The sequence below is a fragment of the Hemiscyllium ocellatum genome, chromosome 5, assembly GCF_020745735.1.
Source record: "Hemiscyllium ocellatum isolate sHemOce1 chromosome 5, sHemOce1.pat.X.cur, whole genome shotgun sequence".
Taxonomy (NCBI): Eukaryota; Metazoa; Chordata; class Chondrichthyes; order Orectolobiformes; family Hemiscylliidae; genus Hemiscyllium; species Hemiscyllium ocellatum.
In genome coordinates, this window is record NC_083405.1 from 54,559,650 (window position 1) to 54,582,072 (window position 22,423).

At 41.8% G+C, this 22,423-nt stretch overlaps 1 protein-coding gene across 1 annotated transcript in view; it reads left to right on the top strand.

The window, feature by feature from the left end:
* si:dkey-256h2.1 (uncharacterized protein LOC337520 homolog) overlaps window positions 1-22,204 on the top strand; it is a 246,445-nt gene extending 224,241 nt beyond the window's left edge. The window contains exon 12 of the mRNA XM_060824762.1: window positions 21,514-22,204. Within this exon, the coding sequence (XP_060680745.1) occupies window positions 21,514-21,633 (120 nt within the window). The 3' untranslated portion in view covers window positions 21,634-22,204. The remainder of the gene's footprint in view (window positions 1-21,513) is intronic.
* Window positions 22,205-22,423: the final 219 nt, after the last annotated feature.

Here is a 22,423-nt window from a genome sequence, read left to right on the forward strand (position 1 = left end):
TTATATCCTTCTTTGAATAAGGAGAGCAAAACTTCACAGTATCCGAGATGTGGTGTTCCCCAGGATAAGGGAAGCATCATCCCTGCATCCAATTAATTCAACTCTGTTAGAGTTTTGTAGATTTCAATGAGTTCTCTCTCATCCTTCTAAATTCCTGTGAATACGAGCCCAGTAAACGCAAAGTCTCCTCATATGACAAGCATGCCATCCCAGGAATCATTGAGTGAATCTTGAGTGCACTCACTCTATGGCAAGTATATCTTTTCACAGGTAAGGAGACAACAACTGCAAACAGTAGTCCAGGTTACTGGCACATAAAGGACTACCAGAGACCAGGCACCTTCACCAGGCAGGTGAGAGGATGTCATGGTATTGGATATTCACAACTTTATCGAAATGCACAGGAGTAGCAGGCAATCAAAGGTACTGAGCAAACTGACCAATATGTTGCAGGACTGCACCAACCCACAGGCATGTGAGCATCTAGCTGCCTCCATGGACATGTTGATGGCTGCTGTGGAGAGCCAGGATCAGCAGTCTCAGAGTCAGCTGGAAATATGCACAGACGTATACTCTATTGCTATTGATATCGGTGCTCAGCGTCAATGATAAGGGCCAGTGAGATGAACATGTCTAGGGTCACCTGCCAATTCACCAAGGTCAGCAGGCTCCGTTATAGGACAAACTCCATGCCAAGTTCAGACACCAGAACTGCACCTTGTCATAGTTTGAGAGAAAAAAAGATGATCCATGAGGGGCATAGAGTTGGCAAAATTGAAATTTTATTACAAATACATTGTCATATTTGTAAATATATTTTCACTTTTCATCATTAGCTATGAACATGAATGTCATTTCAGTTGCAACTACAAAAATTAAGGTAGAGAGGCTAGCCATTTTTAGCATCACGCAACATTCTAATTAAAGCAAAATATTGGAGATACTAGAAATCTGAAATAAAAACACGATCTGCTGGTCTGGCAGCATGTGTGGAGAGAAATATAGAGTTAACTGTTCAAAGAAGAGTTATATCATAATTTTCTAACCTTGTCTGAATGATGGCTGTCCTTACCTCTCCTCCCATACAAGCATGAAATGTTGCTATGAGGGAGCATTGAATGTTGGCAAGACTTCCAAATCTTTGTAATGTTAACTTTTATTCAAAAATATAAACTGTATAGAAAAAGCAGAGTGAGATAAATGCACTTGCAGTTGGAATTAAACAGCAATGTGGCCTTATCATAATCAAATCATTTAGACAATAAAAGATGACTTCACACAAGGTAACTGATGACTGACCAGACCCCTGACTGATATCTGTACAGCTGGCTCTTACCAGCTTATCAGGAATCCCCAAACTGTTTGAACAAGAACTGCAGGATTGACTATGGCCCACATCACACAAGGTAGAGATAATGAAGTCCTGACCCTTACTGTCCCAAATGGCCAAAGACCATTTCCAAGCCTCTGAACTAATATTGAACCATAATGCTGGTTCACATAATGCTTTCCTTTAATGTTCATGTTTAAAAATGGAAGTTTTTCTAATAAACTGCTTGTGTTTTTTATTGCCTTTTGTTTCATAAAAAGCTATCAGTAAAACATGTATTTTTGAAGATAGCCGAATGATGCATCATGCAGAAGTAATTGTATCTTGTGATGGATGTTTGATAAATTGAATTTTTGTGTATCTCTTAAGGAATTAATTCCATTAATTCCAGTGTATTCGTGCATGTGTGAATTATTTGGTTTTAGATAACAGCATCAGAACTTGTTAGACCTTTTAAGATGGATTAGCTGCTTTACAAGAAGGGGAAAATTGCCGGTATATATAAAGGTTCTCAGTCATGTGTTAAATGATTGAGAATCATTCTTGTAATGGAGAATTTCAGTTACAGTTCGTGTAGTGAGCATTCGAGCAAATTACTAACAATCACTAGTTCTTCAGGTCATTATTTGACATTTTCCACAATTAAAAAGGCAGAACTTAAACCTCATAGATAAAGCTAAAATATAACTAAATCTAATAATGATCTGTTTACATATTTTCAATGGATAGAGATTTTAAATATGCCCTTTGAATTTTTGTTAATTTTAGTTCCAGAAAATTATATCAGCAATATACATATTTAAAATCTACATTATAATAAATGTTTTTTTCCTGTAGTGACATACTTTTTTATTTCTTTGTGGGATGTGGGTGTCTCTGACTTGGCCAGCATTTATCGCCCATCCCTAATTGTCCAGAGGATAATTAAGAGTCAATGACATTGTTGTGGATCTGGAGTCAGATGTAAACCAGACTAGGTAAGGAAGTCAGATTTACTTCCCTAAAAGGCAAAAATGAACCCAATGGGATTTTGTAATAATGGTTACATAGTTATCATTAGGCAATTTTTTATTACATTTTTATTGAATTCAACTTTCACCATTTGCCTTGGAGGGTTTTCAGCACCTGGCCAGAGAGCATTAGCCTGGCATTCTCGATTAGTCGTCTTGTATCATTACTACTATGCCATCACTACCATAGTTAAAAATCGCATAACATCAGGTTTTAGTCCAACAGGTTTATTTGGAAGTACTAACTTTTGGAGCACTGCTCCTTTATCAGGTAGCTAGTGGGGCAGGATCATAAGACACAGAATTTAGAGCACAAGATCACAGTGTCATGCAACTGATACGATATATTGAACAAATCAAGATTGTTGTTAAGCTTTTCATCTTTTAGAATGGGTTGCAGGTTTAGATTCATTAATATGTAAATCCCAGAATTTCTTTCAAATCACATTCCTGAGATAACTTAAGATTTTATAAAAAAAGGTGACGTCTCAGCTCAGACAATGCATTAAAGGTGTGAGTTTAAGAGTCTGTCTCTGTATCCCAATCTTGAGTCAGACTGGTTCTATTTCCAAAGTAGGGATTTATAAAATGTCACATGGATTGACTGCCTGAAGATTGTGTGCTTTTTGAGCAAAATAGAATATATCTGCAAGTACAATTCCACAATTGCAAATTCACCCCATAAACCAATATGTGTTTGTGCGTGCATGGAAGGAAGACAGAGAGAGAGAGAGAGAGAGAGAGTGTGTGTATGTGCATGCATGTGTGTATTTGTGTGTGTGCATGCTTGGTAGAGTGTGTGTGTGTGAGTGTGACAGAGTAAGCCTTTGTGTGAATGTGGATGTGAGTACGAGGGATGCCAGTGTGTGTGTCTGAGAGACTGTGCATATGAGAGAAGGTCTGTGTGAGTGTGAGAGTATGCAAGGGTGTGTGTGTGTGTATGTGTGCTTGTGTGTGAGAGAGTATAGTGCAGTGGGGCCACCTGTAGTGTGACATGAACCCCGGGTCCGGTTGAGGCCATCCTCATCGGTATTGAACTTGGCTATCAGCCTCTCCTTGGCCACTCAGCATTGTTGCATTTCCCAAAGTCCAGCTTGAAGGACGGTCACCTGAAGATCTAAGGCCGAATGTCCCTTACCACTGAAGTGTATCCTGACTGGGGGGAGAAGGGCAGGTTGGGGGAACATCCCTGTCTGACAATTATTGCACAGTGTCCCTTCACCCGTTGTCATAGCATCTGCTTGGTCTCGCCAGTATATAATGCCTCAGGGCATCCTTTCCTGCAGCATATGAGACAACTTTGGCCAAGTTACATGAGTACTCGCCGCATACATAGTGGTGTCCCCACATCCTCATCATGTTCATGGCAGGGGGGAGAGTAATGAGTCTGGCATTGACACTCTGGAGAGAACCAGAGGTTTGCATGGGGAGTGGAAGCTGGGAGGTTTCATTAATTAAAGGGTTGTGGGCAGGAGAATGGGAGAAGCCCCTTTGATATTCCCCATTCCCTCAACAGTCCAATCCATCCATCCAGTCTGCTCCTATCTCCCCCTCTGTCAGATGTCCCCCTCAAAGATCTTTTCTGCTGTTAAACTCCATTTCAATATTACATCAACCATAGATTGCCCCAGTTGTGTGCAGCCAGCTATCAGCAACACTTTCAGATTATGGCTTCTCTGGCTCCATCTGCTCTCTGACTAAAACTAACTCTTGAACTGCTTTGAGTAACCTATTAAAGATCTCTCAAAAATTCCACCCTTGATTCTGGCAAGGAGCGATATAACCAGCGTTGAAACACATTCGGCACAAATGTTATTGCCTCAACAAACTGCCAGGTCATAGAGCACTAATGGATGGAAGAAAATGCATTTCTTACAACATGGATAAATGCTGCATTTTATAATTAAGCTCTAGTTGACCATCAAAGAGTCCTAGGAAAACTGAAGTCAGTGGGGATGACAGGGAAAACTCTCTGCTCGTTGGATTCATAACTAGAATTGTAGAAGATGGTTTTCATTGTTGGAGACAAATCATCTCAACCACTGGACATTGGTGCAAAAGTATCTCAAAATTCCTTGTTATAATGTTGGAAGCAGCAAATAGAGTCATATAGATATACAGCATAGAAACAGACCCTTTGGTCCAACCCGTCCAGGCCAACCAGATATCCCAACTTAATCTAGTCCCACCGTCCAGCACCCGGCCTATATCCCTCCAAATCCTTCCTATTCATATACCCATCCAATGCCTTCTAAATGTTTCAATTATACCAGCCTCCACCACTTCCTATGGCAGCTCATTACATACATGCACCACTATCTGTGTGAAAAAGCTGCCCTTAGGTCTCTTTTATATCCTTCCCCTCTCAGCTTAAAACTATGCCCTCTAGTTCTGGACTCCACCACCCTAGGGAAGAGACTCTGTCTATTTATCCTATCTATGCCCCTCATAATTTTATAGACCTCAACAAAGGTCACCCCTCAGCCTCCGACGATCCAGGGAAAACAGCCACAGGCTATTCAACCCTCCCTATAGCTCAAATCCTCCAACCCTGGCAACATCCTTGTAAATCTTTTCTGAACCCTTTCGGGTTTCACAATATCCTACCAATAGGAAGGAGACTAGAATTGCACGCAATATTCCAACAGTGGCCTAACCAATGTCCTGTATAGCCGCAACATGACCTCCCAACTCCTGTACTTGATACTCTGACCAATAAAGGAAAGCATACCAAACGCCTTTTTCACTATCCTATCTACCTGCGATTCCACTTTCAAGGAGCTTTGAACCTGTATTCCAAGGTCTCTTTGTTCAGCAACACTCCCTAGAACCTTACCATTAAGTGTATAAGTCCTGCATTCCTAAAATGCAGTATCTCACATTTATCTAAATTAAACTCCATCTGCCACTCCTCAGCCCATTGGTCCATCTGATAAAGATCCCATTGTAATCTGAGGTAACCTTCTTCGCTGTCCATTACTCCTCTAATTTTGGTATCATCTGCAAACTTACTAACTATACCTCATATGCTCACATCCAAATCATTTGCATAAATGACAAAAAGTAGAGGACCCAGCACCGATCCTTGTGGCACTCCACTGGTCATAGGCCTCCTCTCTGAAAAAGAACCCTCTACCACTACCCTCTGTCTTCTACCTTTGAGCCAGTTCTGTATCCAAATGGCTAGTTCTCCCTGTATTCCATGAGATCTAACCTTGCTAAGCAGTTTCCCATGGGGAACTTTGTCGAACACCTTACTGAAGTCTATATAGATCACGTCCACTGCTCTGCCCTCATCAATCCTCTTTGCTACTTCTTCAAAAAACTCATTCAAGTTTGTGAGACATGATTTCCCACACACAAAGCCATGTTGACTATCAATAATCAGTCCTTGCCTTTCTAAATGCATGTACATCCTGTCCCTTAGGATTACCTCCAACAACTTGCCCACCACCGCCGTCAGGCTCACTGGTCTATAGTTCTCTGGCTTGTCCTTACCACCTTTCTTAAACAGTAGTATTACATTAACGAACCTCCAGTCCTACGGCACCTCACCTGCGACTATAGATGATACAAGTATCTTAGCAAGGGGCCCAGCAGTCACTTCCCTAGCTTCCCACAGAGTTTTAGGATACACCTGATCAGGTCCTGAGGATTTATCCACTTTTATGTGTTTCAAGACATCCAACATTTCCTCTTCTGTAATATGGACATTTTTCAAGATGTCACCTTCTATTTCACTACATTCTATGTCTTCCATGTCCTTTTCCACAGTAAAGACTGATGCAAAATATTATTTGTAAAGTTCACTGATGATTGCACAGAGTCTGGTTCCATCAGAACTCTTCAGCTAATGAAGCAATCTGTGCTCACGTGTAAAAAGGCCTGAACACACTTAATCTTTGGCTTACACTTTTCAAGTAACATACATTTCACATTTTGTGAAGTAAAGCTTAGGATCAAACAGAGACCATTACCACTTGACATTCAATGACATTACTACATTATTACATTATAGTGTCATACATTGATCTCCCACCAAAACATCCTGGGGTTCATCTTTGACAGAAACTTCAGATTTTTAAATTCTTTCATGGGATGTGGGCATTGCAGATATTGCCCATCCCCAGTTGCCTTTGAGAAGGTGGTTGAGAGTGTGGCACTGGAAAAGCACAGCAGATCGGGCAGCATCCGAGGAGCAGGAGAATCAATGTTTCAGGCTAAAGCCCTTGGTGACCTCCCTTCCCAAAGACACTGAACAAATGGCAATATATGTAAATATGGTGAGTGCTTGCAGGGGAACCTGCAGTTGGTTGTGTTCCCATGTAACTGCTGCATTTATCCTTCTAGATGGTAATGGTCACAGGTTTGGAAGATGCTGCCGAAGGAGATTGGTGACTTTCTACAGGGCACCTTGTAGATGGTACTGATGCAGTGATAGGGAATGAATATTTATGAATGTGGTGCTGGTCAAACAAACTGCTTTGTCCTGAATGGTGTCAAGTTTCTTGAGTGTTGTTAGACCTGCATCCATCCAAGCAAATGGGACTTATTCCATCACACTCCTGACTTGTGCCTTGCAGCTGGTGGATAGGCTTTGGGGAGTCAGGAGCTGTGTTATATGCTGCAAGATTCTTTTTTCTTGCTAAATCCTTAATTTTTGTTTCAAACACCTAAAAGACATTGTCTTTGGTTGATTCACTTATCACCTAGGTATTGTGTTTCTCTCTGTAATACTGCACACAACACATTATATTAGAAACCTTGACCAATCAGAAGTTGTTGCTTGCATTACTCAGTAACTACTTTCAGTTGGTACCCTAACTACATTGCCAATCATGACTGAATAATCAAAAAGCTAATGTCAGTGTTTATAATACTGGTTGTTTTCAAATGTTGCAACCTCTAATACTATACCTTAATCACTGAACTTGGCTTGTGTTCTGAAGTCCATCCATTCCTCTTAGAATCATAGATAATTGTGCATAGATTATACAGCACCAGAACATGATGCAATAGGTCAGCACATGCATAACTGTATGAAAATAGTTAATCTTCAAACTGCAAAACCTGCTGTGGAATCTGAACACAGAAATTAATATCCAGAGGTAGCATTTATGACTGCTGTTGCAAGCCTGCTTTTAAAGGTGCTGGTGAAAAATACTCTTCATTATGTTTTGTTTTACCTAGCCAACTTCAATGGCTATGTGGCAACACTCAATACATGATTGAACAACACCATGTAATTGCAAATTGCAAACCTAGATATCAATGTTTGCTGCTGGGATGAATACGTTATTGCAGTTGCCCCATGGTGGGCTTCAGTCTTTCACCTTTACTTTTTTAATAAAGAGAAATCTTGCATACAGACCAAGAAATTCTGATTTTTTTTGTAACTGTTCAAATTGGATTTAATTATATAATCCAAATCCATTTGCCAAGATGTGCGAGGGAGGAGTGAAGGACCTCTGAGAAGTCATATATTTGTGTGGTTGCGTTACCCAAAACACTACTCGAGTAGTGTCTCCCATCCATCCTCCTCCTCTAACCAAAAAAAAAGGTTCTGTATGCCAGCTTGGTAAGGTAACGAGTTTTTTTTATTCCTTATTTTTCAACAGTCTCTTTGGGAATTTAGAATAGTGGGAATGGAGGTTAGGGCAGTTGAATGTTCCTCCTGCAGAATGTGGGAGGTAAGGGTCCCCACTAGTGTCCCTGCTGACTACATCTGCGGAAAGTGCACCCAACTCCAGCTCCACGAAAACCACGTTAGGGAACTGGAGCTCGAGCTGGATGAACTTCGGATCATTCGGGAGGCAGAGGGGGTTATTGAGAGGAGTTACAGAGAGATAGTCACTCCTCAGGTACAAGAAAAAGACAGATCGGTTACAATCAGGGGATGGAACCGGCAGGCAGTGCAGGGATCCCCTGTGGCCATTCCCCTCAACAATAAGTATACCGTTTTGGATACTGTTGGGGGGGATGACTTACCAGGGGAAAGTAGTGGGGCACAGGGCTCTGGCACAGAGTCTGTCCCTGCTATTCAGAAGGGAAGGGGGAAGATGAGCAGAGCAGTAGTCATTGGGAACTCCATCGTTAGGGGGACTGATAGGAGGTTCTGTGGGGATGAGAGAGACTCACGGTTGATGTGTTGCCTCCCAGGTACCAAGGTTCGTGATGTCTCTGACTGTGTTTCTGGGATCCTTAAGCGGGAGGGGGAGTAGCCCCAAGTCGTGATCCACATAGGCACCAATGACATAGATAGGAAGAGAGATGGGGATTTAAGGCAGAAATTCAGGGAGCTAGGATGGAAATTTAGAGCTAGGACGAACAGAGTAGTTGTCTCTGGTTTGTTGCCCGTGCCACATGCTCGTGAGGTGAGGAACAGGGAGAGAAGGGAGTTGAACACGTGGCTACAGGGATGGTGCAGGAGGGAGGGTTTTGGATTCTTGGATAATTGGGGCTCTTTCTTGGGTAGGTGGGATCTCTACAAGCAGGATGGTCTTCATCTGAACCAGAGGGGTACCAATATCCTTGGGGGGGTGGGGGAATTCACTAAGGCTATTGGGGTGGGTTTAAACTAATCCAGCAGGGGGATGGGAACCAAAATTATAGTTCGAGTATAGAAAAGGTTGAGCAGGGAGGTCCAAAATCAAGTTTCAGGGACGCAAGATGGCACCAGCAAGCAAGAAGTTGGTTTGAAGTGTGTCTACTTCAATGCCAGGAGCATCCGGAGTAAGGTGGATGCAGCATGGATTGGTACCTAGGACTTCAATGTTGTGGCCATTTCGGAGACATGGATAGAGCAGGTACAGGAATGGTTGTTGCAGGTTCCAGGATTTAGATGTTTCAGTAAGAACAAAGAAGATGGTAAAAGAGGGGGAGGTGTGGCATTGTTAGTCAAGGACAGTATTACAGTTGCAGAAAGAATGTTTGGGAAATCGTCAACTGAGGTAGTATGGGCTGAGGGTTAGAAACAGGAAAGGAGAGGTCACCCTGTCGGGAGTTTTCTATAGGCCTCCAAATAGTCCCAGAGATGTAGAGCAAAGGATAGCAAAGATGATTCTCGATAGGAGTGAGAGAGACAGGGTAGTTATCATGGGGGAACTTCAACTTTCTAAATATTGACTGGGAACACTATAGTACGAGTACTATAGATGAGTCAGTTTTTGTTCAGTGTGTGCATAAGGGCTTCCTGACACAGTATGTAGACAGGCCAACAAGGGAAGAAGCCACATTAGATTGGGTACTGGGTAATGAGCCCAGCCAGGTGTTAGACTTGGAAGTAGGTGAGCACTTTGGTGATAGCGATCACAATTCTGTTATGTTTACTTAAGTAATAGAAAGGGATAGGTATATACCACTGGGCAAGAGTTACAGCTGGGGGAAAGGCATTACAATGCGATTAGGCAAGATTTAGGAAGCATAGGATGGGAAAGGAAACTGCAGGGGATGGGCACATTAGAAATGTGGAGCTTATTCAAGGAAAAGCTCCTGTGTGTCCTAGATAAGTATGTACCTGTCAGGCAGGGAGGAAGCTGTAGAGCGCAGGAGCCGTGTTTTACGAAGGAAGTGAAATCTGTGGTCAAGAGGAAGAAGAAGGCTTATGTTAGGATGAGATGTGAAGGCTCAGTTTGGGCGCTTGAGGGTTACAAGGTAGCCAGAAAAGACCTAAAGAGAGAGCTCAGAAGAGCCAAGAGGAGACATAAGAAGTTGTTGGCGGATAGGAGCAGGGTAAACCCTAAGGCTTTTTATAGGAATTTAAGGAATAAATGAATGACGAGAGTAAGATTAGGGTAAAAAGTGAGGTCTGCAGATGCTGGAGATCAGAGCTGAAAATGTGTTGCTGGTTAAAGCACAGCAGGTTAGGCAGCATCCAAGGAACAGGAAATTCGACGTTTCGGGCCAGAGCCCTTCATCAGGAATCAGTAGGATTAGGGCCAATCATGGATAGTAGTGGGAAGTTATGTATGGAGTCAGACGAGATAGGGGAAGCACTAAATGAAAATTTTTCAAAAGTATTCATTCTAGAAAACGACAATGTTGTCAAGGAGAATACTGAGATACAGGCTACTAAACTAGGTGGTATTGAAGTTCACAAGGAAGAGGTATTAGAAATTCTGCAGAGTGTGAAAATAGATAAGTCCCCTGGGCCAGATGGGATTTATCCTGGGATCATCTGGGAAGCCAGGGAGGAGATTGCCGAGCCTTTGGCATTGATCTTTAAATTGTCATTGTCTACGGGAATAGTGCCAGAAGAGTGGAGGTTGTGGTTGCCTTATTCAAGCAGGGGAGTAGAGACAACCATGGTAATTATAGACCAGTGAACCTTACTTCAGTTGTTGGTAAAGTGTTGGAAAAAGTTATAAGAGATAGGATTTATAATCATCTAGAAAAGAATAATTTGATTAGGGATAGGCAGCACTGTTTTGTGAAGGGTAGGTCATGCCTCACCAACCTTATTGAGTTCTTTGAGAAGGTGACCAAACAGGTAGATGAGATTAAACCGGTTGATGTGGTGTATATGGATTTCAGCAGGCTATTGTACAAAATGTGGAGGAATGGGATTGTGAGAGATATAGCAGTTTGGATCATTAATTGGCTTGCTGAAAGAAGATGGGAAATGTTCATCCTGGAGTCCAGTTACCAGTGGTGTACCGCAAGGGTCGACCTGGATGAGGGCGTAAAAGGGTGAGTGAGTAAATTCACAGACGACACTAGGTTCGGTGGAGTTGTGGATAGTGGCGAAAGATGTTGTAGGTTACAGAGAGACACAGATAAGCTGCAGAGCTGGGCTGAGAGGTGGCAAATGGAGTTTAATGTGAACAAGTGTGAGGTGATTCACTTTGGTCGGAGTAACCGGAATGCAAAGTACTGGGCTAATCGTAAGATTCTTGGTAGTGTAGATGAGCAGATAGATCTCAGTGTCCATGTACACAGATACTTGAAAGTTGCCACCCGGGTTGACAGGATTGTTAAGAAGGCATACAGTGTTTTAGCTTTTATTAATAGAGGGATCGAGTTCCAGATCCATGAGGTTATGCTGCAGCTGTACAAAACTCTGGTGTGGCCGCACTTGAAGTATTGTGTACAGTTCTGGTCACCACATTATAAGAAGGATGTGGAAGCTTTGGAAAGGGTGCAGAGGAGATTTACTAGGATGTTGCCCGGGATGGAGGGAACATCTTATGAGGAAAGGCTGAGGGACTTGAGACTGTTTTCGTTAGAGAGAAGAAGGTTGAGAGGTGACTTAATAGAGAAATATAAGATAATCAGAGGGTTAGATTGGGTGGATAGGAGAGCCTTTTTCCAAGTATGGTGATGGCGAGCATGAGGGGGCATAGCTTTAAATTGATATCGGACAGAGGTCAGTGGTAGTTTCTTTACAAAGGGTATGGAATGCTTTCCCTGCAACGGTAGTAGATTCGCCAACTTTAAGTACAGTTAAGTCGTCATTGGACAAGCATATGGACGTACATGGAATAGTGTAGGTTCAGATTGGTATGACAGGTTGGCGCAACATCGAGGGCCAAAGGGCCTGTACTGCGCTGTAATGTTCTACGTTCTATGTTCTATAGTTTTAAGTATCATAACCTCAGCAACTAAAAGGACCAAATCCAAGCATCAATTTTGGGCCTTCTCGTTCCTGCATCATATTGTAGAAAGGACAATCTATGCTAAAAAAAAGAAAATCAATCATAAGTATTTCATGCACTAGTAGATTTTTGACTTGAAAAGCTAGGTTGCCAATGCCAAGGCCTACAGTAAAATGTTCCAAAGATTGCAATTAGTAAAAGTGAACAGAAAATAAGAAGCACAATAAATAATATGCTGTTTTTAAAGTATGATAACATCTGCCGTTGAGGTGCCGTGAATGAGTACATTAGATTGATTATCTTTGATTTAAAACACTAAGGATGTACAAGAATGCAATATGATAAAGTGAAGAAAATAAACAAGGAATGTTCTATGTAATTCTCAAAGAGGTAAACATGACTGGGCACAATTGGATACCCAAAGCCAAGTATTTGACCTGGAAAATTAGTTTGAAGTTCAGGTAAGTTTGGCCAAGCAGAGGAGAGCAGTGATGGTTGGAGGTGGTTCTGGCCTTGTTTCAAGGAAGAAGCAGAGAGCTGCTTCATCAATGACTTTCCCTTCATTATGTCAGAATGCAGATGTTTGTTGATGACTGTTTGTGACTCCTCAGGTACTGAAACATGTACAAAAGTAACAAGACCTGAACAATATCCAGACTTGGACTGATGAGTGGCAAGTAACATTTGTGTCAGACAAATGCCAGGCAATGACCATCTCCAATAAGTTACAATCTATCTTGTTTCTTATTGAAGATTCATTGACATTCAATGATATTAACTTCACCGAATCCCCACTATGAACGTCCTGAAAGGTATCATTGATTAGTAACTCAGCTGGACTCACCATATAAATACAGTGGTTACAAGAGCAGGTCAGATGCTAGGAATACTGCAACAGGTAACACCGAAGGGTTTTTACAAATACATTAAGAAAAACAAGGTAACTAGGAAGAGAATAGCGCCCCTCAAAGATCAGTAAGGTGGCCTCTGTGTGGAGTTGCAGGAGATGAAACAAAAACTAAACGAGTATTTTGCATCAGTATTTACTGTGGAAAAGGACATGAAAATATATCCATATGACAGAGGAGGAAATGCTGGATGTTTTCAATTGCATAAAAGTGGCTAATTCCCCAGGACCTGATCAGGTGTACCCTAAATCTCTGTGGGAAGCTAGAGAAGTGATTGCTGGGCATCTTAATGAGATATTTGTATCATCAATTTGTATCATCCAGCCAGAAGATTGGAGATTGGCTAACATTTAGGTGGTAGGGACAAGCCAGGGAATGAGAGACTAGTGAGCCTGACGTGTGTAGTGGGCAAGTTGTTGGAGGGAATCCTGAGGGACAGGATGTATATGTATTTGGAAGGGCAAGGGCTGATTAGGAATAGTCAACATAGCTTATGCATGGGAAATCATGTCTCACAAACTTGATTAAATATTTTGAGGAAGTAACAAAGAGGATTGATTAGGGAAGCATGGCAGATGCGATCTATATGGACTTCAGTAAGTCGTTTGACAAGGCACCTCATGGGAGACTGATGAGCAAGTTGGATCTCATGGAATACATGGAGAATGCGCCATTTGGATACAGAACTGGCTTGAAGGTAGAAGCCAGAGGGTAATGGTTGAGGATTATGTTTCAGACAGGAGGCCTGTGACCAGTGGAGTGCCACAAGAACCAGTGCTGGATCCACTGCTTTTCATGATTTAAATAAATTATTTGGATGTGAACACAAGAAGTATAGTTAGTAAGGTTGCTGATTACATCAAAATTGGAGGTGTAGTGGACAGCGAAGGTGGTTACCTCAGATTACAATGGGATCTTGATCAGGCGGGCCAATGGGCTGAGAAATGGCAGATGGAATTTAATTTAGATAAATGTGAGGGGCTGCATTTTGGGAAAGCAAATCTTAGCAGGACTTATACACTTAATGGTAAGGTCCTAGGGAGTGTTGCTGAACAAAGAGACCTTGAAGTGCAGGTTCATAGCTCCTTGAAGGTAGAGTCACAGGTAAATAGGATAGTGAAGAAGGCATTTGGTATGCTTTCCTTTATTGGTCAGAGTATTGAATACAGGAGTTGGGAGGTCATGTTGCGGCTGAACAGGCCATTGGTTAAGCCACTGTATGGATATTGCGTGCAATTCTGGTCTCCTTCCTATTGGAAGGGTGTTGTGAAACTTGAAAGGGTTCAGAAAAGATTTACAAGGATGTTGCCAGCGTTGGAGGACTTGAGCTACAGGGAGAGGTTGAATGGGCTAGGGCTGTTGTCCCTGGAGCGTAGGAGGCTGAGGGGTGACCTTATAGATGTTTATAAAATCATGAGGTGAAAATGTGTTGCTGGAAAAGCGCAGCAGGTCAGGCAGCATCCAAGGAGCAGGAGAGTCGATGTTTTGGGCATGAGCCCTTCTTCAGGAATGCCTCATGCCCGAAATTCGACTCTCTTGCTCCTTGGATGCTGCCTGACCTGCTGCGCTTTTCCAGCAACACATTTTCAGCTCTGGTCTCCAGCATCTGCAGTCCTCACTTTCTCCTAAAATCATGAGGGACATGGATAGGATAAATAGATAAAGTCTTTTCCCTGGGGTGGGGGAACCCAGAACTAGAGGGCATAGGTTTAGGGTGAGAAGGGAAAGATATAAAAGAGACCTCAGGGGCAACTTTTTCACGTAGAGGGTGGTACGTGTATGTAATGAGCTGCAAGGGGATGTGGTGGAGGCTGGTATAACTGCAACATTTAAAAGGCATTTGGATGACTATATGAATAGGAAGGGTTTGGAGGGGTATGGGCCAGGTGCTGGCAGGTGGGGCTAGATTGGGTTGGGATATCTGGTCGACATGGATGGAAGGGTCTGTTTCCATGCTGTATAATCTCTATGACTGTATGACTAAGACATCCTAAAGCACTTCATGTATATGGTGAGGCTTAGTAGGCTAGGCTATTTTCTCTGGATCATTGGAGGCTGAGGAGTGATCTTATAAAATCATGAGGGGTATAGGATAGGGTGAATAGCCAAGGTCTTTTTCTTTATTATGAGAGGGGAAAGATTTAAAAGGGACCTAAGGGGCAACTTTTCACATGGAGTTGTGTGTGCGGAATGAACTGCCAGAGGAAGTGGTGGTGGAGGCTGGTAAAATTACATTTAAAAGACCTCTGGATGCGGATATGAATAGGAAGGTTTTAGAGGGATATGGGCCAAATGTTGGCAATTGGAATTAGATTCGTTTAGGAGGTCTGGTTGACATGGACATGTTGAACTGAAGGATGTGTCACCATGCTGTACACCTCTATGACTCTGTAAGTACTTTTGAAACATAGTTACTAATATAATCAGAAATGTGGCAACCAATTAATAAGCAGCAGCTCCCATAAACAGTATCCAAATAATGACCAGATTTTTTTTGTGATGTTGTTGGAGAGGTAAATATTGGCACGGATCTAATGTAGTGTGTTACAGTTGGGGACGATTAGGTAAGGAGAGGTGTTCTCAAGCTATAAATATATTGTCAGTAAAGGGGTCAGATGGCACTCATCTGGCCCATGTAAACCACTCAGTGACACAAACACAGCTTTTGACCACCAAATGAATTTGGTGCATATGAACATGCCTGATGGGTGGGTAAAGTGTTAAGGTGATCCAAATCTGTTTCATTCAACTGTTTGAGATTTGGCTGAAATCAGTGAGCAAAATGGGCATCTTCCATTGTTACAAGGTGAACGACACATTTCTATGGATAATGTTAGTGCAATCTGCAGAATTGTGTATTTATTTGTTTTATTGTGCGCCCTTGGCCAAACTGTTTCTTTTCCACATTGATGACTCTAATACCACCTTAACCAGCCCCTTATGTCATTTCCTATAAAACCTTCAACTTATAATTTTGAGAAACACGAAGGCACACTTTTCGTTTATTTATAGTCTGCTTTGGCTCTCAGTCCTTCACTGAACCTACAGTTCAGAAATATCCCATTTAGACCAACAACTATACGCTTGTTCCATATGTATCTCACTCCTTGTCTGAGCCCTTTGTCTTATTTTGCAATCTCTTGGTCCCCACACAGAGGGGCCACACCTTGAAACAATTGTCTGAGCAGCCCTTGGGATTTTTTTTCAGTGCACTGTAGGAGGTTGAGGGGTCACCTTATATAGGTATATAAAAATATGAGGGGTATACACAACGTAAATGACAAGGGTCTTTTCCCTACCATGTGGGAGTTCAAAGCTCAGGGGCATAATTTCAAGGTGAGAGGAGAAAGATTTAAAGAGGACATGAGGGGCAACCTTTTTGCAACAAGTGGTTTCTATGTGGAATGAACTAGCAGACAAAATGGCAAATGCAGGTACAGTTACAATGATTAAAAGACATGAACAAATACATGAATGGATGTGTGCCAAGCACAGGCAAGTGGGACTAGTTTAGTTTGGGCGCTTGGTCAGCGTGAACTGGTTTGACCAAAGAATCTGTTTCCGTGCTGTATGACGCTGACTCTGACTGACTTAAGATTTGTAGCCTCTGATTTGGTCTTATAGCCACAGTATTTATATTAGTTCAGTTAAGCTTCTGGTCAATGATAACTTTGAGGATGTTGATAGTGAAGGATTCAGTGATGGTAAGGCCATTGAATGTCAAGGTAAGTTCTCTTTTATAGGAGATAGTCATTGCCGGGCATTTGAGTGAAACATATGTTACTTGTCACCTCAAAGCTGGATGTTGTCTAGGTCTCGCTGTGTTTGGACATGGATTGCTTCAGTGTCTGAGGAGTCATAAATGGTGTTAAACGTTTTGCAGTCATCAGCGAATCTTCCCATTCCTGACCATAAGAAAGTCAACAATGAGCAGCTGAAGATATTTCGGCCTAGTAAACTACACAGAGAAACACTGCAGAGATGTTTTGGCACTAAGATGACTGATTTCCAACAACCACAACCATCTTATGCTTGGTTTGATTCAAACCAGTGGAGAGTTTTCCACTTAATTCCCACTGAGCCCAGTTTTGTTAGTGTTCCTTGATACCAAACTTGGTCATATACAGCCTGAATATCAAAGGCAGTCAGTTTCACTATCCATATGGATTCAGCTTTTTTTGTCCATGGTGGGGACGGTTGTGGATGGGGAAGATTCTGAAGGGAAAGTTGGGTCACATCAAGGGTGCAGGGGTGTGTAGAGTTGGGGGCTTGGGGGTTTGGGGCGGGGAAGTGTGTTGCTGGAGTTGTGGGTTGTCTAGTGGGATTTCTAGCTTGGTGTCAGAGCGGGGAGTATGCTGGGTTCCTGGCTGGAGGGAGGTTTTGTGGTGTCTGGTGTTTTTGTGTCTGGTTCAGGCAGAGAGGGGTGATGTTGGCTCCCTCAGAGATGAGGGTTGTGTCAACTTTGGCAATGGATATGGGTTTGGTGCCCAGTGCCCAGTCATGGCTAGAGAGGAAGGGCATCAAATTCCAGCAGAATGTGTCAGATCTGGTGGCAGGGAGTGGGGTTAGTATTGTGTGTTAGGTGTTAAGTCCCAGGCAAAGCTAAGGGGTTTTAGATCCCAAGGGAGGGAACGAGGGGATGGCATGCCCTGCTACAGGCACTGGGTTGGTGCTGGGTGCCAGGTCACAGGGAGGGAGGTAGTGATGTCAGATTCCGAAAGATGTTGTGATTGGCGGTTTGGGGTATCAAATCTTGAGATAGCAGAAGGGAGTGTTGGGAGATTATGGAAATGGGGGATTGTTGGGTCCTAGGAGAAGTCAGGGTTGTTGGTTCCCTTGGGGACACTGAGGATGTTGTGTTCTCAGACGGAGAGGGGTTGTTGAGTCCCAGGAAAGAGGGTTCCATTTCGCCTGATTCTAACCAAATTGCCCTTAGTGTTCAGGGATGTGTAGATTAGGTGCATCAGTCAGGAGTAAATGTAGAGTTAAAAGGTAGGGGAATGGGTCTGGGTAGGTTACTGTTTGGAGGGTTGGTGTGGACCTGTTGGGCTGAAGAGCCTGTTTTTCACACCGTAGGGATTTTTATCACATACCACTCCCAAAACAACATACCATGACTAAGATCTAGCCAGTATCCCTGTCTTGGCACTATCTTGAAAAGCACAGTGAGCACCCAAAGAAGCACAGACAGTCTGGAGCTGCCTTACGTTGTTCCTGACTTTGCTGTGGACATGACATGACAGACAGGGAAAATGTGGTGGCCTGTTTTGTAGGCTAGGAATTGGAGAGCCTGCTGAACAGTGTAGTGCAGCGGTGGGACTTCATCCTTCCTGGGACTGGCTGTGGAGACCATGACACCAGATCATGCCAGACTGGTCCGAGGTTGTCATCCATCTCAGTCCAGTCTCAGTCATCTAGATGAACATCCACAACTCTCTGAAGAAGGTCAATATCCTTCTCCACTCTGCCAGCATGATGGCCACCGTCTTCTCTCTCATACCTCACACTCACTCTGTCTCTGCTATTGTACTCACCTCCCATCATGGTTTATGTTGTACCATTCTCACTATTGTCTACAAAATCTTTCTTCACTCACTCTCTCTCACCAAAACTCTTGATACATTAACCCTGCACATCCTGTGCACTGCCCACTCCGTCATTTCAAACACCTATCCATCTGCATCATCAGTAATAACTCTCCCACTCACTTTTGTCTCCTTTATCATCTCTCTCTCTCTCTTATTCTAGTTGTAAACAGCCTCAATAGCTCAGAAAGAGTAAAGATGGATAAGGTCTACCTGACATTCAGCTCGTCACTCCTTATGGTGAAAACATTCTAACTCTGACTACCCAGTGATTGACTGAGCATGTTTAAGCCTCTGGACTGGTATCAGAAGCTGCTCTTGCCTCACTCTTCTGGGGAGCCCTGAGCGAAGGCTGAACTGAGGACTGCTGCCAAAGGCATGCCCATGACAAATGTCTTGATTTTGTGTCTGTGCTAAATAACAAGACAATACATCAGTATTATGAATCTGTTTTTGTGGCTGGGGGGAATAATGCATGAAGAGGCAAGGTAATGCAAGGCTGTGAGAACTCAGGGAGGCTGAAAGCGAGTGAGTGCTAGGACAGTAAGTGAACAGGCTGGAGATACAGTCCATGAGCTGGCTGTGTGTCCTTGAGCTTGCAGTGCATTTGCAGCAGCATCTCAATAAGTGTTGCTAGTGCAGTCTGAGATTCAGCATTAAAGTGCAGAAGCATCCAAGAAGTGAGTCAGAGACGTGCCATGAAAGTTCTGAGAGACTGGCACACGTTAATGCCAGTGTATGTGGACAAGGGGTGCATGTTGTTTAAATCCATGGAGAATGCCCTGACATTCGTGCCCAGTGTCCAATGTTCCCTTTACTGCAGGCAGTGAGCAGAAGTCACCAGGACTTTCATATCAAGAATTCTCGACGTCTAACTTGTTTGTCATGTTTGGTAAGGAAAGAAACTAAATATTACTGAGGTGAGTTGTGGTGTTAATAAGGCATTTAACAAACTATAGTTTCCTTTGATCAGCAACTCCTCCTCCCTGCCTAGCGAGAAACCTACCTAGCCACTTGGCAGATGCAAAATTTGCTCTTGACATCAAGATCGGCCTCCCCAGACTTCTTGTGAATTTCTGTAACAGATTTCATCATCGCCATAGCCCAGTCAGGTCCCTATAAGATCCTATTCTGAGTAACTGTTTACTGAACTGCAGCAGAACTCTCTGGACACTTTCAGAAGATGCAAGACATTTAGGAATTGCTCAATGGAACCTTCAAATTCTCATGCAGTTCTTTGAGTCTGCTGTGTTGGGGATTCTGCAGGTCCCTGATGCACAACCATTATCCGTGCTGGAGGACCAGTATCTGGCAGTTGGAAAATCCAGGCCACAGTTCCTACATCATCGCTGTGTCAAAAATCTTGAACTCCTACATAACTGATAATATACCTACACCACACAGTCTACAGTAGCTCAACAAGCAGATCATCATGAACCTATCAATAGCAACTAGGGATGCGTAACAAATGCAGGCCTTGCCAACAACACACACCCTATGAATGTTTCAGTAAAAATGAAAATTTTCAGACCATAGGCTGAAAGGTATGTATAAAGATAAACATGAAGTTTCTGCTGAATTTAATTGCAACAGTGAAAAAGAAAAGGGATTAGAAGTTCACAGGAAAGTTGGGATCACACCTGTGGATTGAATAGATGTGTTTATCAATAGATCGAAACAGATATGAATAGCAAATATAATACCTAAATTGAAGAAAGTGCATGTAAATTACTGCCTTTTTTCCCCAAATGTATGTGGGAAGCTAGATTAAAAGGTCAAATGAGAAACGTAATACTGGAAACATTTAGCAGGTCAGGCAGCATCATTGGAGAGGGAAACAGAGTTAACATTTCAGGCCAATGACTATTTTTCATTTTGCTATGGTATGCAAAAAGATAATTGGGAATAATTTATACGATCTTGAGATTGATTTCATAAGAATGGTAAGACAATTAGTGAGTAGGTGGGAGAGTGAACATCTGAATATCAATTATTCATAATACTATCAAAGAGAGTGAGAGACACATAAATGTTGCAAAAATGTGTTTTACTAAAGGAACTCTATTTCAGTTGTCCAAACTCACTAAGTTTGCTAGCTTTCCTCTCAGAGCGCTGATGCAACTTACCTTTTGTTGAAATAAAGGTAAAAAACTCAAAAGCACTTATGGCTATATGAGGAATTCAAAAGAACTGAAGCGTAGTTTTATAACTTCAAACTCCAAGGATACTAACAAAATACTTGCATTTTGATGATTATTACAAATTTCTGTGCTAGGCTGAATGTATAATCAACTCCTGTTAGAAAGGAATTTGTGTACCAGGTTTCTCGGATCAATTTGGGTTTTGCAATTGGTCTTATGAGGTGGGGTATTAGAATAATGTTAGTTTTTTCGAAGTGAACAAAGCTAAGCTCACAAAACTAAACATTTTACCTTCATTACAAAATGATCTAAATGTAACAATTAACAAAATCTGTGTGTATTATGTTCTTTCCTACAGTTAAGTGTGCCAAAGTACATAGGGCATATAGATGTATGGGTAGAGTATTAATTTTAACCATCCACTGGAAAAACTCAAGATAAAATGGGAGCACCGTGTGGAAAGTCTCATTTCTATAACAGCAGTTCATGAGATAAATGAATCTGATTAATTTCAGCCTATTTTATATTGGGCATGAATTAAATACTTTCAGCTTTCTCTAATTTAACAATAAACAGCAGTTTTGTCGAAAGGCTAGGAAATATTTTGTCTGTTGACTATCAGTCATAGTTAACCTCCATTGTGGAAAAAAACATCAATAAATTTGTCTTTCAGCTATGGTCTCTTTTTTTGGACAAGTAAGTGGAGAAAATACTTCAAGACCTAGAAAGTAAATAAATAATAAAAATAAAGCAGCTCTCTGAAGAGAGTGGTGGAATGGATTATTCTAAACAGATTAATGGGGGAAAAAAACTCAGATCTTATTCTCTTCACATAAAAGCAGCAAATAGATAAAAGGGACAGTGATGAAGTAGTACTTCAATTGAAGTAACATTCATTCAGTAAAATGTTCATTAACTCATTTTTGATCTTCTCTCTCCCGCCCAGGTAAACATAGCTGGAACAAACAGCATTATATATTTTGGCTGGTTTAAAGGCAAGGATCCAAATCCAAAAAAGAACCCTGGAGAAATTACAATGTATTCCTACCTTGTATTTTACAAGTAAAATCCTAAATAATCACTTACCAAGACTCAAAACTAATACTAACTCTGAATGAGTTTGCTACCAAACACAGGAAGTTGATTACTGAGGTTAAAAACTGTTGGCTAGAAGTTGCTGTCTGTACTCAGCAGGCACATTTGTTGCCGCTGCTGCTGCTGCTGCTGTCTTTTATGATCACTGTCAATATGTTTGAGATGTTCATGTTTGAATGAGTCAGCTTTAAAGATAACATTTCATATTTTTCTGACAGAGCATTGGCATGCAAAACCAAAATTGACCAAATCTGCTACAGGAAGGCCCAAGCTTTGCCAAAGAGCATGTTTCTCTACTATTAATTTTTAATCCTGAAAATGAATTGTCACTTTTAATTTTTCAAAATACATACAATTGTTACAAGCTGAGCTGGGCTTAATTTTATTTCATGTATTGTATGACAGTATTCTTTTTTCAAAACTAGATGCTCCTTTACATTCAAATGCTTGTGATTTGTAAAAGAAACTGCTGAACTTCGCTGTTGTGTATCCACTTACATTACAACTGAAGTGGAATATGAATTACTTTGTTCATTGTGCTAAAGGCTAAATAAAAGTGAAATCTGACTTCCAAAATTAAGGTTGACCTGTTTCTTTACATAGCTCAACATACTAATATAGTGTCTGTCTTATGCCATTCTCGTTGCCATTGAGTTTAGTCACTTATCATAAAGTAGTACCTGGTAATTCACATTCCTTTGCATCAAAATTCCATTCTCTTATACACTCGGTTGTGTGTTGTTATAAATTGTTTACGTATT